This window comes from Gossypium hirsutum, chromosome A08, assembly GCF_007990345.1.
Source record: "Gossypium hirsutum isolate 1008001.06 chromosome A08, Gossypium_hirsutum_v2.1, whole genome shotgun sequence".
In the NCBI taxonomy this organism is placed as follows: Eukaryota; Viridiplantae; Streptophyta; class Magnoliopsida; order Malvales; family Malvaceae; genus Gossypium; species Gossypium hirsutum.
Window position 1 is genome coordinate 20,869,653 of NC_053431.1, and position 18,290 is coordinate 20,887,942.

The 18,290-nt window shown below is 28.3% G+C and overlaps 1 protein-coding gene across 2 annotated transcripts; it reads left to right on the forward strand.

The window, feature by feature from the left end:
* Nucleotides 1–12,548: 12,548 nt before the first annotated feature.
* On the forward strand, nt 12,549–15,909 carry LOC107921180 (IQ domain-containing protein IQM2). 2 transcript variants are annotated; one of them, XM_016851058.2, is made up of 8 exons: nt 12,549–12,765; nt 13,147–13,611; nt 13,707–13,887; nt 13,968–14,056; nt 14,161–14,248; nt 14,332–14,571; nt 14,680–14,781; nt 14,893–15,909. In XM_016851058.2, the coding sequence occupies exons 2-8, from the start codon at nt 13,163–13,165 to the stop codon at nt 15,610–15,612; spliced, it is 1,869 nt and encodes a 622-aa protein (XP_016706547.1). In that variant the 5' UTR covers nt 12,549–12,765; nt 13,147–13,162; the 3' UTR covers nt 15,613–15,909. The 2 variants fall into 2 exon arrangements, with proteins under 2 accessions (XP_016706547.1, XP_016706546.1); XM_016851057.2 differs by having other exon boundaries at nt 12,579–12,765; nt 13,147–13,626.
* Nucleotides 15,910–18,290: the final 2,381 nt, after the last annotated feature.

Genomic DNA, 18,290 nt, shown 5'->3' on the forward strand with positions numbered 1-18,290 from the left:
GAGTGACACGCTACATTCACTCCTTCATTCTTTCTCGTCGGTGCTGCCGCACGCAACTTCTAAGCTACTAAACCGCGTTCTCATAAGAATATTATATAGTAACTTTTTTTCTGTCTTTCTCTTTTTCTCTCTCTTTTTCCCAAGTTTTTTTTATATATTAATAATTTATATTATAACATGTTTTTTCGTTTTTATATCCTAAACTATATATATTTAATTTCACAGCACAACTAATTAAATTGATGATTAAATTGGTTAGATCATTAATTTTTTGTTTAATTAATGTAATTAATTCATTTAATTTAATTAAATAAATTATTAAAAATTTATAAAATAAAAATATTAAAAAATAAATAAAATTAATTCAATTATAATCGATACCAATTTAAAAATCAATCGATCCAATTTTCCTTATCAAATCAATAGCCGAATTAATTTTCAATCCAACTAAGCATATGGTGCGATTCAAACATAATTCGGTACAATTACAAATTTTTTCATCTCAATCCCTGTGGGCTTTTGCTGGTTAGATTCCATTGCTCATTCACTTTATTTTATGCAGTTTGTTTGTTTTTCTTTTTTTGAGATTTCCTAATTTTTAAAATATCATTTTAAATATTTTTAAACTATCATTTTCACGATTTTATGGTAAATAAATATAGATAATAAGAAATTAGTTTTAGTTTAAATTTTCTTTAAATAAATTCGTTAATTAATAAACATTATCTAATTTATAAATAATAAAAAAAGAACTTGTTAGGAAGTGTAATTAAGAGGTAGTTGGTCGATTAGTATTATATTTCAAATAGAGACGTCATTATAGAATCGGCTCTATCGCGTGCCATCCAGCTATTAGTGCTGTTACCATTAGCCTATTACTGACTATTTGCCATTCGTATTTGGTGGTTGCCCTATCCCCTATCTATGAAATTTAGCCACGTCACCAGTTAATAAAATATTATACTGGTTTAACTAATTTCACAATTTTTTTATACTAAAAATTATATCACTGCTTGTTCAAAATATATTAAAATGAAATTTTGACTGAACAATTTAATTGGTATAAATTTAAATCTTATCATATATATTTTAATTGATTTTTGTTAAACTGAAATGATTAAAATATTTTTGAATAATATAATTCTTTTAATTACAGAATGATATTTTTGTAATTTTCTAACTGAGTTGGTGACCTTGAGGGTGATACCAACTCAGCTAAGGGCTTAATAAATAGTATAGATATATATACAATTGATGTAGATAATAAATTGTGTATATTAAAACAAAATTGTATAAAATACATTAAAATAAATTTTTGGTTGACTGGTAAATTTAAGGTTTTGATAATTCAATTGGCGCAAGTTCAAATCCCACCATACGCATATTTTAATTGATTTTTAATGAAAAGACTAAAATACACTCAAATAATATAACTTTTTTAATTATAGAAGTGTATTCCTGTAATTTTTTGATCGAGTTAGTGGCTCAGTTGGGGGTGACACCAACTCAGTCAATGGCTTAATAAATAGTACAAGAAATCATACCACACGTGTATCTATATGGAAACCACATATTTAGAATACAAATATGTTTAAAACTAACATTCAATAACAATAAAACATATAATTTAAAATTAACTAATCATAATAACACATGAAATATGTATGATATTAAAATAAAAAATTAGATTCAATTGTGCTTAAAACGAAATTTAAACAGAGAAATACATCATATAAATAATACTAAATATACTATAATTATTTAATATATAAAACTGAGGGAGATAATAAATTGTACATATTTTAAAAAATGTATAAAAAATATCATAAAGCTTTATTGAGTGGAAAAATTAATTTTTTTAATCTAATTAGTGTAGGTTCAGATCTCACCATAACGTATTTTTTTATTTTTATTAAAATGAAAATGCTAAAATGCCTTTAAATAATATAACTCACTTTAATTACAAAAGGATATTTTCACAATTTTCTAACTGAATTGGTACTTGATTAACCTATGGCACTAGCTCCGTTAGAAATTTTATTAATACTATAAATATTGTTATAAAACAATACAAATATTATAAAATCCTTAATTGAAACACCAATTCCATTAGAAAATTACTTTAAAATAATTTTTAAATAAGTAATAAATGTTATTATGATGTTAGTTCTATCTTTTAATATTTTTATATAAAATCTTTAAATAAAATAATTAAAAATCACCGCTTAAAATAAACTAGTTTTTTTTTCCGAAATTGATGACTTTTTTTTATATAAATCTTTTATCGCTCAACTTATAATTTAATTGATAAATGCATTTTTATAAATATATTTCTTTCACATATTTTTTTTTTCGGTGCGGCATAATTTTAATATATAAAAAATATTATAAGTTATAATTAGAAAATATTTTATAATAAATAATAACGATTAATAGTACACACAATAAAATTACATAAAATTTTATAAGTTAGAAAAAATATATTATCAAAAGGTAATATAAAGTAGATATAATGATTTATTTGGTTCTCCAACTTTATAAAAAAAGTTAGCGCTCCATTTAATTTTCATCTCTTTTAGCATTTGAATTTGTATTATTTATCAAATCATCTCAAAATGGATGGAAAAGTTAATGTCAATTAACTTTGTTGATGTAGCATCCATGTGCCATTCAACGTGTATGTTGCCACATCAGTAATTAATTAATTTTTTAAAAATTAAAGTTTCTTAAAAATATTTTTATAATTTTATAATTTTTAAATAATTTTAATGTTTTTAATTATAATTTTAATTATAATTTTTTTAAATTTTTTAAATTTTAAAAAATTAATTAATTGTTAATGTAGCATCCATGTGGCAATTCATTTGTTTGTCACGTTAACAAAAGAAATGATTTGACAAACAATACAAATTTAATGATAAAAGAAATGAAAATTTAAGTGAATGACGAAAATAATTTTTTTATAAAGTTAGAGGGTCAAATAAATCATTATACCTATAAAGTATATACCAAAAAAGTCATATAAAGTATTATTAGGCTCAGGGAGGCAACTATAGTAAGAACTTTTAAAATGATAACCATGAGAATTAATATTATCCTAGCCATTAGATCAAAATAAATGGCTCTAGGCCTTAGGTTTTATATTTGTCTTATCTTATTAAAATAAAACCAACAACACTCAATCTTTCTCTTATGTTTTTTTCTTTCCACCGTGTAATTGAAGTTTTTGGGTGAAAAGGTTTAGATAATCTTTATTTTAATTTTAAAAAAAATAAATAAATGAAATTTGAAACCCTAATACCTTGATTACACCGTGAAAAAAGAATTAGGTATTATTAATTTTATTTTAACAAAATAAGATAAATACAAAGTTTAAAATCTAAAACTATTTATTTTAATCTAATGGCTAAAATCATTTAAATTCTCATTTTAAAAATACTTACTATAATGATCACCTACTTTACAATTATAAATTATTTATAGTAGATATTAGACAGGTTAGATGTAATAAATATTATCATTACACAATTCTTTTATAAAGTCATGTTGGTACAAAATCAATTTGCGACAGATTAGTTGTATAATCATATTGCAAAACAATGTCAGTTTCATTATTATTTTTCTGATACATATTTTTTTTATGCATTACTAATTTACATAGATTATTAATCTCTAACGTTTCATGTAATACTTATTTTATTATTTATGTATTTCATATGTATATTATCAAATTACATAAAATATTAGAAATTTTGTATAATACTCATTTTGTCATGAAATTATGTTAGTGTTTGTCAGTGGCGAAGACAGGAGCGGCCAGGGCCGGCTTCCCCGAATTTTTCTTTTTCATTTAACCTTTTTGTAATTTATAAATTTTAAATTAATAATTGTAAATTTATACTTGATTTCTTTAAAAATGATAAAATTTTTACTAGTTTTAATATCTAACTTCAACGCTATTTACAACTTGAAGAAAAAGCTAACAGCCTGGCAAAAACTTAACATATTTTAACTGACATATTTTTTAATATAATATATAATTTGGTCTCTGAACTTATCCATTTGTATTTAGTGTCCCTAAGTTTTTTTTCAACTTAGTTAATTTTTAAACTTATATTTCGTCAACTAGGTTGGTGCCTCTGCACAAACACAGTTAGTTTGTGTTGATAAAGTATAGCTAATCAATTTGATGATGCAACGTGGTAACATCTTAAAACGTCATGTGGCAAACATAAGTTAAAAGATTAAAAATATATATTAAATTTTATATTTATGTTTTTCATGTGACGTTTTGAGAGGTTGTCATGTGACATTATCAAATTAGCTAGTAGTATCACATCAGCACAATTTAACAATATTAGTGCAAATATACCAACCTAGTTGACGAAATACAAATTTAGGGATCAACTAAGTCAAAAAAAAAAATTAAAGACTAAGTACAAATAGACAAATTCAAAGGTCAAATTATATATTATCCCTGGTTAGACCTTATTTTGGTGAATCATAAAGATTATTAACAACTTTTTTATTATATTTAAGACCCTAAGAACTTTAAATCTCAAGTTCAACTATCATTTTATATAAGATATGCATTTATTATGGTTTATGTCTCACCATATTTGGATATTGTATAGATTTTATTATGGTCCATAGTTGAATATATTTTGGTTTTTAGTCTAATTGTGCTTTATAATAATAAATTTGATTATAATTATTCAAATGTTTTCTTTGTAATTATGATGGTACTATACTTGTAACTTCAAAAAAAAAAATTATAGGTTTAACATATGATTATAATATAATGTAATATAATATAATTTATAATTTAATTAAAAAATTAAAATATTTTTATAATTAATTATAAATTTAATATTTTTAATTAGAAAAAATGAATATAAAGACCATGGATAAAAAGTTAAATAGAATAATAAGTAATTAATAAAGGATAAATTTATCCTTTTATTTTATAAATAGACTTTGGGGGTTAGCGTATATTTCATCAAACTAAGTGGATATTTTTTAAACCTGAGAAGGGTAAGTAATATTTTTTATCCAGCCTTAAAATGTTTGGATATTTTTACCTAAATATTATAATATTTAAAATTAATTAAGAGAAATAACGAAATCGAAGATCCCGAATTTAAGATCTGTTTTCATTTCCAAATCATCTACTATAAAACTTATGTGCTATTTTTTATCTACAAATAAACATCTTCACGTTTTATTTTTCTTCTTATTTCATTATAATAATTTGTCTTATTTATATTTAAATATTGTTATTTATATATTTATTTTCAAATAATAATGTTTTATTTACATTAACTAAACATATAAATAAATATTATCAATTGTATCCAAATAAAAAACAAATATTATTGCTACCAAAAAATTAAATATAATTAATTACATAAAATTAATTTAAATAATTAATTACATATAGTAAAATTATATTTTATATAAATTTAATTTAATGTCCTTAATAATCATGTTGCTTTCTCGATACTAATGTCGTTTGAATTGGTCAGTCTTTAAACCAGATTGGACTAGTGGGTTGAATCAGTTGGATTGAGAATCGGTTGAATCAAAAGTTTTTTACTTTTTTTAATTGGATTGGTTGGAACGATAAACTAGTAACTTGATTGGTTTGACAATTGACTTCGGTTTGAAAAACATTGTATAATACTTATTCTAACTAGCATTGTTAAATATCCAAACACACGCCCTAATATTAATTTTAATCTCATTACTATAATAATTAATATCACGATCATTGTTATTTTTAATTTCACAACAATAATCTTTCTTCCAAAAAAAAATCCTCTAAAGTGTTCCAATCTCATTCTAATTGGGCTATAATTGTTTTATTGCTCCAATTTATATGTAATAATTTAATTACTGAGTTTATAGTTACTGAAAAAGTACTTATATTTGTACTTTGAAAGTACTTAAACTTTAAAAAAGAATAATTAAGAGAGAAAACAGTGGGAATGGGAGTGGAAGGGAGAATGAGGTGTCACCGGTGTCCGCGGATCGCCTTGAGATGGATCACCCTCCATCCCTTTTTTTTATTTCTCACCATTTTAATAAAGTAATGATTAATATTTCTTTCAGCCCATATTTTTATACTACAAATATATAAATATGTATTTAGAGCGATATGAGGTCAGATTAAAATATACTTTATATATTTAAAATTTAATTTTTTTACTTTTTACTTTTTTTTTAATTTTTTCAAGTGATATATTTTTATTAAAGCTTTGGTTATGAGACTGAAATTTTGAACCCAACATTTTTCCTTATCTAACTTAACTCGAAATAAAAATGACGTGGTTGAGAAGAGAGAAGACACGTGAGTATTGACATCTCGTACGGTTCAAAGTACCCAATCCCATATCTCACTGATCTTTTTGTTTGCATGGAGATCCGAAATGACAGTTGTATTTTGTCTGTCTCATTTTCTATCTTCATAATTCAATTTTCTAGACAATTATATAATTTAATATTAGCCCATTTTTTTATTTAATAATGATGATAAAAACAATAAAATCATTTTGGTCCTCTCAGGCATTACAGATCCAAAATTGACTTAATTTTTTTTTAATTTTTTAGTTTACTATCGGTTATAAAATAAAATTACAGCAAACAAAGCACAGTTTTTTAAAAAGAAAATGGCACTTTTTGCTATTTTCCGACAAATAATTTTAATAGTCCATCTTTTTGGTTTGAAGGTGTTGGAGTTTCCGGCTACGCGAATATATAAAATTAAATAATTAATAATTAATAATCTCTGTTTCACATTTTATGCTTACAAACAAAAAATGTTAACTACTTATGAAGTGTAAAGGTTCAAAAACAATTTGTTCATACAAATCACTGTTTTATTCTTTATTTTTGCGACTTCTCCTTTTACAGCAATACTAATTAATTTTTTTTTTAATGTTGCCGAAAGGTTCTAAATTGTATGCATAAAACGATAAAGGGATGACAAATCACGCTAATATTCTAACCATTTTAAATCACCATTTCTTTTATTTACCTTTCAAACTTCATAAACACACATTTACATTACCACATTTCAATCATGATACTTTTAAGTAATTTAAGAGTGTTTTACTTTTTTTTCATAAAATAGAATTTTAAAGTAACACACTCATTCAAATTACCACATAAGCATAACTTGCAGATTAATCCCATAACCTTTGAGATAAGATAAACATCCTTGACCAATAGACCAATACTGGTATTTAAGGGTTTTACTTTTTCAATTTCAAATAATTCTCTTTAAGAAAACAATTCTATTTGTAGTAAAATTATGAGAATATTAATCAATTATTGATTGATTAAAAAAATATTATTTGAGTTGATTTTATAATATTTTTAAAATTTTTATTGAGTTTATCTCACCCTTCGACCGGGTCCTAATTTAATGGAGAATTTATCGGAAGCACTCTTTTTTTTATAAAGCATAAAATATTAATTTGAGGAAAAATTTATTTTTTCATATAAAATTCAGAAAAATATTTGCAACATGATTGTGATTTGACTCAAAACATAAATGATTTTTAATAACTCAAGTCTACAGTTTTAATCAAAACCATATTTAATTATTATATAATCAACACTTTCTATATATATATACCAAAATTTTGGATGTTATTATTATACACTATAAAACATTTGAAATATCAATAATAACATTTGAGATTTAAATAATATCAATTTTTCAAATTTAAAAACTAAAAGAATAATATCATTTAGATTATATCTTTAATAAAATTTAAAAAGAATATGATTAATATATTTTTATATGAAGTATATACAGTTTTATTGTAATCAAAATATAGCATAACATTTAGAATTAACATGGAGATATATGAGTTAGATTGTAAAGAAAAAAAAAGAATTTATGGTTAATGCATATAAAAGGTAGGATGGGTTGTGAAGTGGGACAAAAAATAAATATAAAAAAAGGAAGGGCAGCAGATATTGTAGTTTTAGTGGGGAGTATAAAGCATAAATTGTGTTAATAATTTCAAAATACATGCACAATCCTCAACACATTATTCTATTATTTAGGTTTCATGGACAGATAGATAGTATTTGTATTTATTCATGTTTATAAAAGGGTCACCAACTCATATGGTTGCATGAGATTGAGATAAATAAATAAATTTATGGGATTTGAATTGCAAGTCAAGGTGTGGGTCATTGGGGAAGTTTCCTTCACTTTCAATACCACTAAACTTGTGATGTAAATAATCTCAACTAACTCCTATGCAAAATAATGCCACTTTCTTTATCATTTTTACATCACTCAACTCTTTGTTCAGCAGCTGCCCAGCCTCTTGGTTCATGATGCAAACGTCGGTTAATGTATATCGCATGCTTACCTCCCATTAAACTCCTAAATAAATGTGCCATGTCACGAATTCAAATATAAAAAATTATAAATTTTAGAAGAAAGTTAACCAATTTAATTTTTTATTATTTAAATAATAAATAAGACTAAATTTAAAATATTTGATGTTGAACTCAATCTACCTAAAGTCTTTCTGTGCGAAAAAGTCAAAAATTGAAAAACCGAAAGCTTGGGGATGAAGGTACGAGTTTTTTACAAGTTGAACGATATGAGGAGAAATTAAAGAAAGAATTGCCAAGTCAAAATCAAATCTCTTGCTATTTTCTACAACTCCTTTTTGGTTTAGAATATTCAACGTCTTTGTCCGAGAATGACCCCTTTATTTTTATAACAGCAATTTCCAAGAAATTTTTTTATTTTTATTTTAGAAGAAACAAATTAAAAGTCCATCCCACAATTTCACTGTACTTTCTATGCTACTCTGCTTCACTTACAATTACGATCTTTTTGCTTTAAATAACCAACTTTTTCTTTTAAATATTAAAAATTATAAATAAAGCTAAAAAATAAGAATTAATATGTTTCCCACTATCTAACTCAAAAAATAACAATTATTATAATTATGGGTAAACTACAAAAATAGTCACTTTTATTTGCCTCAGGTTACATTTTAGTCACTTATGTTTGAAATGTTACATTTTAGTCACTTAAGTTTTTTATTTTGTTACGAAGTGATCACTCTTCCGTTAAGTCCTGTTATCTCCCTAACGATAATCCTACGTGGCAGTCCAACTACATTTTAAGTGCCAACTTGGATTTCCAAATGAGATGAGAATAGATTTTTAATTAAATAAATTTAATTAATTAAAAAATTTATTTTTTTAACTTTCTTTTTCATTTGACTAAAAAAGGCTATTATCATCAAAATTTTTTATTCACGTACAAAAACAAAAAGAGGATTCAATAGAAGGTCCAGGTATATCTTCTTTACTGACAAATTTATGTTCTAAGACTTAAAATCTAAGTGATTTGTTTGTTCAATCCGATTTTTGTTTGTTTGTTTGTTTGTTTGTTCTAAGACAAATTTATGGCTTCTTCACGTTCTTGAATAATTGGTTTCTCAATTCAACTTTTTCTGATCTGAATCAGCTTGTTTGTTCATAATCCCTTTGTGGGTATTCCATATTTTTCTTTCTTACTGCTAATTTTGTGCTGATATGGAACTAATATAAAAAAAAATTACATTCTCAATCATCTATTCTGCATCTGTTTTGGCTTTCTTTGATTAATTTCAGTTTAGATGGAATTATTTCACTTATTTTGCTTTTCTTGTATGTGCGAAATCTTGAATGGAAACTCGTAATCTATCACTCTATCGTTTGTACTATCATTTTTGTTGATATAGAATGGATTCAGGTTGTATACTTTATTCAGAAAATGAAAATCTTTCTTATTAATGAATACGAGGACAGACATCCCGGCAGCCACAACAACAGCAGCAACTGATGTCTTAGATGCAATAACATCCTATTCAGTTACAACAACAGTTGGGTTTGCAAAAACAACCCAATCAAGTACAACAAAATATGCAGCAGAGACTTCAAGCATCAGGTCAAACATCAAGTTCCTTGCTTCAATTGTATCAATCACCGAGAGCTGTTCCGGAGACATCATCAAGTATGTTTTTGAATTTTTACAGTTACATATTGTTGCTTTTTGCCTTATTTCTTTGTTGCTTTCTGATATTGTGTTATTTAGAATAGTTTGAAATTTCTAGCAGTTTGTTTGATTATGTCAGGTTGGTTCCACTCAATTCCTTTGTCCAACGTTTGTATCTTTGTTCTTTCTAGTAATCTAACTTTCAAGATATTCCCAACATGGATCTCAACATGAAATATATGATTAGGAGATTGTAGTTCTTTAAATCGGCTTGTTGCTGTTTTTGCATCAAACTAGAAGGTAAACATGCTTGCAAATGTTAGGAGTTTTGTTTGGAGAAAGATGCACAAAAAATGTCCAAATAAGCAAGTGATTACAACGAGACATTTCTTTCCTACATGAAATGGTCTAAAGGGTGTCAAAACTCAATTGTTTTAGTGGTGTCTTGGCTTAGTTTCACTGCTTCCACTGAGACATGAGATTTGTGCTGTAGATTTAGTCAAGTTTTAGATCTGGACTGTACATCCCTTGTGTCTAATTTGTTCCACAAATCATTTTCATGCTTTAGTTTGATTCACCCTTTTTAGCTGTAGTATTATCCTTGCGTCTCCCCTTCTATGCTATGTGCACCTTAATTTTCTTTGAGAATTGGTCATATTCTGCTCAAATTTACCCCTATTCCATAAGTTATTTATTTCAATGTTCTTTTAGACATGCAACAAAATCATGTTGATTGATATTAAGTTTTTTAAATCTGCAATCCTTGCATATTGATATTAAGAATTGAGATTGCTCGTAAATGCTCCCTCGATCATGTTGATGATCAAACTGCTGCAGTCCCACCTACAAATGCTTTTTTGCTTATGCGTTGTCGATCCACTCCTACTAAGAGTTGGTTAGAAGAAGCTAACAGGGTCGAAGAGGACGAAGAAGAAATCATGGGTGTAAACAAAATATAAAACAAACAAGTAAATTTCAAATTAATTACCAAATAATATGAGCAATTTCATGCTAGAAAAATCAAAATCTTTTGTCTCAAAGTTAACAATTATTTTCACTCAATTGGCATTGAAAAAAGAAGAGAAAGAAATAAACAGGCACTGCATTACTTTGATCCTGTATTTATACATTTTTTTTTACTTCAACTGGTTGCTGATTTGGTCTGCAAAATGGAAGTAATCAATTTTAATTTCACATGTGGTTGTCTTTACCATGAATACCTCACGCATAATTTATGAAAATTTTACTCTATAAGTTTGCTCCACAAGATATATTTTTTAGTTTATCTATACATATTAGTGTGAGGATGAACATTTCATATGGCTTGTTATAAATCCGAGTATTAATAACAACTGTATGATATTAAAAAGTTTCATTAATGTATATTACAAAGGATAGTCATCCTTCCTCCAGTTGAAGAACGTAATTATAATAGTAAATCAAATGCATAATTTAGCCGGATGAAGTATGTATTAACAGATATACTTATACGTCCTCTGGGTTACGAATGTAATTTGCATAAGGAATTACATGCAAAAATGTGCAACCTGAATCCATTCTATATCAACAACAACGATAGTACAAACGATAGAGTGATAGATTGCGAGTTTCCATACAAGATTTCACACATACAAGAAAAGCAAAATAAGTGAAATAATTCCATCTAAAATTAAATTAATCAAAGAAAGCCAAAACAGATGCAGAACAGATGATTGAGAATGTAAATTTTTTTATATTAGTTCCATATCAGCACAAATAAGTAGTAAGAAAGAAAAATGTGGACTATCCACAAAGGGATTGTGAATAAACAAGTCAATTCAGATCAGAAAAAGTCGGATTGAGAAACCAATTATTCAAGAATGTGAAGAAGACATAAATTTATCTTAGAACAAACAAACAAACAAACAAAAAAATCGGATTGAACAAACAAACCACTTGATTTTAAGTCTTAGAACATAAATTTGTCGGTAAAGAAGACATACTGGACCCTCCATTGAATCCTCTTTTGTTTTTGTACGTGAATAAAAAATTCTGATGATAATAACTTTTTTTAGTCAAATGAAAAAGAAAGCTAACAAAAATAGAGGAGATGAATAGTTTTTTCAACTAATATTTAGGGTTTAAAATTTTTAATTAATTAAATTTATTTAATTAAAAATCTATTCTTATCCCATTTGAAAATCTAAGTTGGCATTTAAAATCTAGTTAGACTGCCACGTAGTATTACCGTTAGGGAAATAACGAAACTTAACAGAAGAGTGATCACTACGTAACAAAATAATAACATAAGTGACTAAAACGTAACATTTCAAACATAAATGACTAAAATATAACTTGAGACAAATAAAAGTAATTATTTTTATAGTTTACCCTATAACTATTTATAATCCTTGGTCAACTTTTTTTGAAATATTACAAGAAAAAAGTGAAATGAGAACCACCTCCAGGTACAGGGTCTTGAGGAAAAAATAGTCCAAAACTCCAAACCACGTGGTTGGAATAAAAATATAAGACAACGCTGTTTTGATTTGAGTAAATTACAATTTAAATTTGCTCTCTGTCTTCGTAAAATTATTGAATATAAGCCATCGAAGGTGGAGGTTAGCAATGGTACCACCTTCATTCTAGCATAAAAAACCAAGTGTTTTTGTTTTCAGAGAGAGAGAGACAAAAAAAAAACTCAAACTCAAACTGAAGTCGAAAATCCCAGGATAGCAACCCCTATTCTTGCCTGTTTAACTATTCAAGTAATGTTTCCCTCTAACCTCCACTGCTTTATGTTGCTTTTGCTATATTCGTTTTGTTTTGGATTTTGATGAAATGGGTATTATTAGTTTGTTCTTCTTTTGATCATGATCCTATCGTATTAAGTGGGGATTCCAAGAATATTGCTTTTTTGGCAGATCCAGAACCTAGTATTGGAGGATATTGATAAGGGATTCTTTATTTGGTAGAGAATGTGAAAAGTGAAATGCTTTTGATTCTATTTCTAGTAAGGTAGAAGAGTTTTTGGAGTTTAAAATCTGTTTGTTTTGACCATCTTATCTTGTTATGCTTTATTTGGTAACATTGATAAATTGATATATTAGCACTGGGAAAGGGTTAACCAATTCATTTTTGATTCACAGAAATCCTTGTTGTCGGATGGGTGCTGCTTTGTCCTACCCATTTGCTAAATGCAGTGATTTGGAGAATGCTTTAGAATCTGTCATTGTGAAATCCATAAGTTTTGGAGATGATGGAGTGAAAACACCTGTTAGATCTATCAGTTTCAAAACTTCAGATTCTGAGCCCACCATTTTAAAATCAGTAGGTTCTGGAAAGATGATATTGGAGGGATCTATAAGCTTTAAGGGGAGCGATTTCGAGAGGATGCTTTCACTCAGGTCGTCTTCTTCGTCGGATAAACTCGAGGATTTGCACATTAAACATGTCAGTTCAAAGAGAGAAGCAATGGATATTCAATCCACATCACCAGTATTAGATCCCAGCAATCCACAACATGAGGCGGCAATAAGATTGCAGAAGGTGTACAAGAGCTTTAGAACACGAAGAAAACTAGCTGATTGTGCAGTACTCGTTGAGCAGAGTTGGTGTGTATTATATTTGTATGTTCTATATTACCTTGCAACACAAAATTTTTATTTGTTTCTTTATTTTTCTAATGATATCATTTGTTGTATTGTAGGTGGAAGCTCTTAGATTTTGCTGAACTCAAGAGGAGTTCTGTATCATTCTTCGATATAGATAAACATGAGACTGCAATTTCGCGTTGGTCAAGGGCAAGAACTCGAGCTGCCAAGGTTGGAAAAGGTTTATCAAAGAACGATAAAGCTCAAAAGCTTGCTTTGCAACACTGGCTTGAAGCAGTAAGTTGATTGCAATAAAAACGAGATTAGTTTATGGTTCATCTTATTTGTTGCTGATTATAGTTTCATGTATTGTGCAGATAGATCCAAGGCATCGCTATGGACACAATCTACACTTTTATTATAATCAATGGCTCCATTCTCAGAGTCTAGAACCCTTCTTTTATTGGTAATTTTCTTTAACTGAGCATTTTGGTTTGTTAGAGTAAGAGATTCTGATCCTAGGTTCAAGAGTTTAAAGCTGAAAATTGATGGATTGTTTTGGAAATGCAGGCTGGATATTGGAGAAGGGAAAGAAGTAAATCTCGAAAAATGTCCTAGATCAAAGCTTCAACAGCAGTGCATCAAATATCTTGGTCCGGTGTGTATTTATTTGTTTATTTTCATCCTACTTTATCTGAATTTATATTCGAACTGTTATTGAAACAATTATCCACTATACAGATGGAAAGAATGCCGTACGAAGTTGTTGTGGTCGATGGAAAGTTCATGTACAAGCAAACAAGGAAGCTTCTCCACACGACTGAAGAAACTGATGACACCAAGTGGATTTTTGTCCTTAGCACATCCAAAGTCTTATATGTTGGCGTGAAGAAGAAGGGTACATTTCAACATTCTAGCTTCTTGGCTGGAGGTGTCACTATTGCTGCTGGAAGATTAATTGTTGATAATGGTGTCCTTAAGGTAGAGCCTTGCATATTATCTTTCGGATCCTTTTGTTTTTCATTGATTGATAGTCTTTATGTTCCAAAACAGTCTCTTAACCATTATTGCTATACCTCTGTTTAACAGGCAGTTTGGCCTCACAGTGGTCACTACCGTCCTACAGAAGAAAATTTTAATGACTTCATTTCATTTCTAAGGGAGAACAACATCGATCTTACAGATGTGAAGGTAAAAATAAAATGAAGAACAAAAAATGTGCTCTACACTTTTAAGCATGTGTATATTTTCGTTTTGCAATTGAAATTAATATTTTTACAATGCTTGTTTTGTTACATTCAGATGACTCCGGTGGATGAGGAAGCAAACTTGGCTGGCAAACGAAGAAGCATTAACCATCTTAGATGCAATTCATCTGAAGAGGACTTTAGCTTAGAGGTGGAAGAGATGAATGTAAAAGATTCAATTGAGGAGGTAATTAATTCAGAGGAACAAGAAATTAGTGCAGCTGTTGGACGCCCCAAGTCAAGGAGGCTCATCAGTCTTAGCAGAAAATTGACTGATCTTGAAATACCGAAAAGAACAGAATTGTTTGAGATGTCAAAAGATGACCATGGTGCTGATATGCCGAGTTGCAATGAAAATCCGATGGATTCCCCCTTGGGAGATGATTATGAAAGGATGGATGAAACGGGGGTAGAAGACGTCCCTAAAGAATCAATACTTCAAAGGATCAACTCTAAAAAGGGAATGAAGTCATATCAATTAGGGAAGCAGTTGTCGTGCAAGTGGACAACAGGAGCAGGACCACGGATTGGTTGTGTTAGGGACTACCCCTCGGGACTCCAATTCCGGGCTCTGGAGCAAGTGAACTTGTCTCCAAGAAGTACAAGCTATTTGAAAACATACTGTTCTCCTCAGTCGAGTTGTAGCCCAAGTCCAAAAGTTGGCATACCAGCAGGTGGTAGTGAAGAAATGAGAACCCAAAGTTTACCCGTGGGGATGAAAGAGAAGTTACTGCAGAGAAGCATCCCTTCCAAAAGGCAGTCCTTCCCATTATGAAGAGGCTATGTAGGACAGCTTGTTCCTAACATATATACCATAGTGAAAACCACATTCAGTTAGTTCATTCTTTTAGTGTGAATAGAAAAGATGATATAGGATTCTTTTATCATTCTTTTCAAAACTCCATCGATGTACACTATTTAAAAAAAAAAATTCATCTTTTGTATCATAAGATGACAGAACAATTTAGGAATTTTGGGCTTAGTGCCCCTTCAATACAAAGGGAAAAGAAATTACTTTGTTTTTTTTGTTTATTTTTTGGTAAGAAGATCTGCAGTTGCAACGAGTTTTCTACTTCACAAGATTTATCCATTTCACCACGTTTCCTTCCAGTGAAAAATTAATAACAGCAGAAGCAGCTATTATATTCCCAATTCTAATTTCTATCCAAGTACAGGACCTTGGTTGTATATATCTGTTCTTTTGAAGAAAGGACCTTCATTATGTTTGTTTGTTTTTTTTTATTGCATTTTTGTATTTATATTGAAAGAGTGGCACTTGTATCACATTTGGTTTAATGGAATATCCAAAACATGACAGGTTTATTTCTGTGTGCTACAATGACACGACTATTTGATTTGGCCATTCAACAAAATGGACCATTCGGGCATTATCCTGAAATGTCCTAGAATAGTTCAAAAAATCCCCTCCAATTTGCCATTCAATGAAAACTCTAAATACCCCTTAAATTACTGTTTCGAAAATAGCGTTAATGAAAAAAAAATGAAAATGACAACAAACAAAAGAAATGAGAACTCAACACAATCAACAATTAAACAATAAAAATGAAGAGTTCCAGTCTCAAATTCAGGATCTTCTACTGCACGGATTTCTTAGGAAATGAAGTCATAGGCACGTACGTTCAGAGCCAGACTACTCCAAGAGCATTCATCTATAAACCGGTTATTGGTACAAATAACATAAAGAAATGTAACCAACGTTTATTGGAAAAAGCAACCCCAAAGATTTGGGACCAAAAGTGGTTAGCGGTGACCATTGAATAAGTTTCTTCTGCTTGAGTTGGGTTAAAAGCACGAAATGTATTTGTACCATAACCATCTTCAAATAAAGTATTCTCTACGGTAACACCGGGGGGGGGGGAAGAAAAGATGAGAGAAACAAGTTTGGTTTTTAGGTAAGGCACTGGTGTTGGGGTTTCAAATTAGGGCTTGGGGAGAGTAGGCAAAGATCAACGACATATCTAAACTCAAGAAGTTTGGGGTGATAGATTTGGACAAAAAAAATTTGAAAAGTCGTGCCTTTTTTATATATAAATTTGGAGGGGTGATTTAAAAAAAAAACTAATTAAAATATGAAAAGAGGTTAAGACGAAGTGATTTTAAGTTTTGGGAGATGGTGGTTGGTCATTGCTTACAATAAAGAATGGTGGTTGGAATTTGGAATAGACAACAAAATGGTTGATCTCAAACTATGATGAACACTGAAAATCTTATATTTTGAACCAAATGATGTGGAAGTCTAAATCCAATTTTGGACTTGAATGAGTGAACAAAATTAAAATCGAAGAAGTTTGAACTTTGAGAGAGTGACTTGCGGTTATCTTGAAATCAAAACTTGAAAGCTTCAACAACATGAAATAGTAATTAAACTTAAGAAATCAAATAGAACCAGAGAAGAAAGATTTAGAATAAGAGGATAAGTGTAGCCCTTGCAAAACTTGGTGTATGAGCTTTCTTTTAATTCAAGTAATGTGATCGACTATCCTAAGAAGAAATAGTGGGATTTTCGTGTAGCTTATTACTTGACAACTAACCTTGTAATTCTTCACTTAACCATTGTTTTGACAGTAACATAACTAGGTCATTTTTCCTTCATTCTCATCACTTACTACTAATTTATATTTTTAATCAAATATTGGTTCACTCTCTTGCTTTATATTGGTTTAATTCCCATTTCTTTCTTAAACTAATTCCATTTTATTAATGGTATAGTTACACTTTGAATAATTAATTTGTCAATGGTAAAATGACAATTCTCCAATTCTCATGAATTAATATCCACTCAAGTCCTCCTACATTATGTAATTAATGGTTAGATAATTACCACTCTAGTTCCTCAACTATTCCCACCATTAATTACACCATTTAAAGACACTCAATTTAAGCATAAATATTCCATACTTTACTATTTATCTTATAATTTACTATAAATGCCTCGAAACTGTGTTTTTACCAACATAAAGATTGTGAGGATGTTACATATACTATATGATTACAATATACACTATGTGATCCAAGCATACTATATGATAATAATATTGTACTATATGATCAAAGTATACTACATTATTACAATATACATTATATGATCAACACATACTATATGCTAAACCCTAAACAATATTATACTAATGATCATATAATTAAATTTATGTTAAAAATACATGTATAAACTATATTAGATATCTATCCTTAAATTTGTATAATATATGATCATACCATATACCATATACCATATACCATATGATTACAATTATAGCTAGATTTCTATACCATATATACATTATCTACAATCAAACCTAGTTTATAGAGCATATTTATAGCTAAAAGGTGAATACCATTTAGACTAGTGGGAAGTTATTAATGGACCTTGAAATATGGGTTTAGTGGGTATCAGTAATTAAATTGAAAGGATTTAGAAGATCATAAATAGGG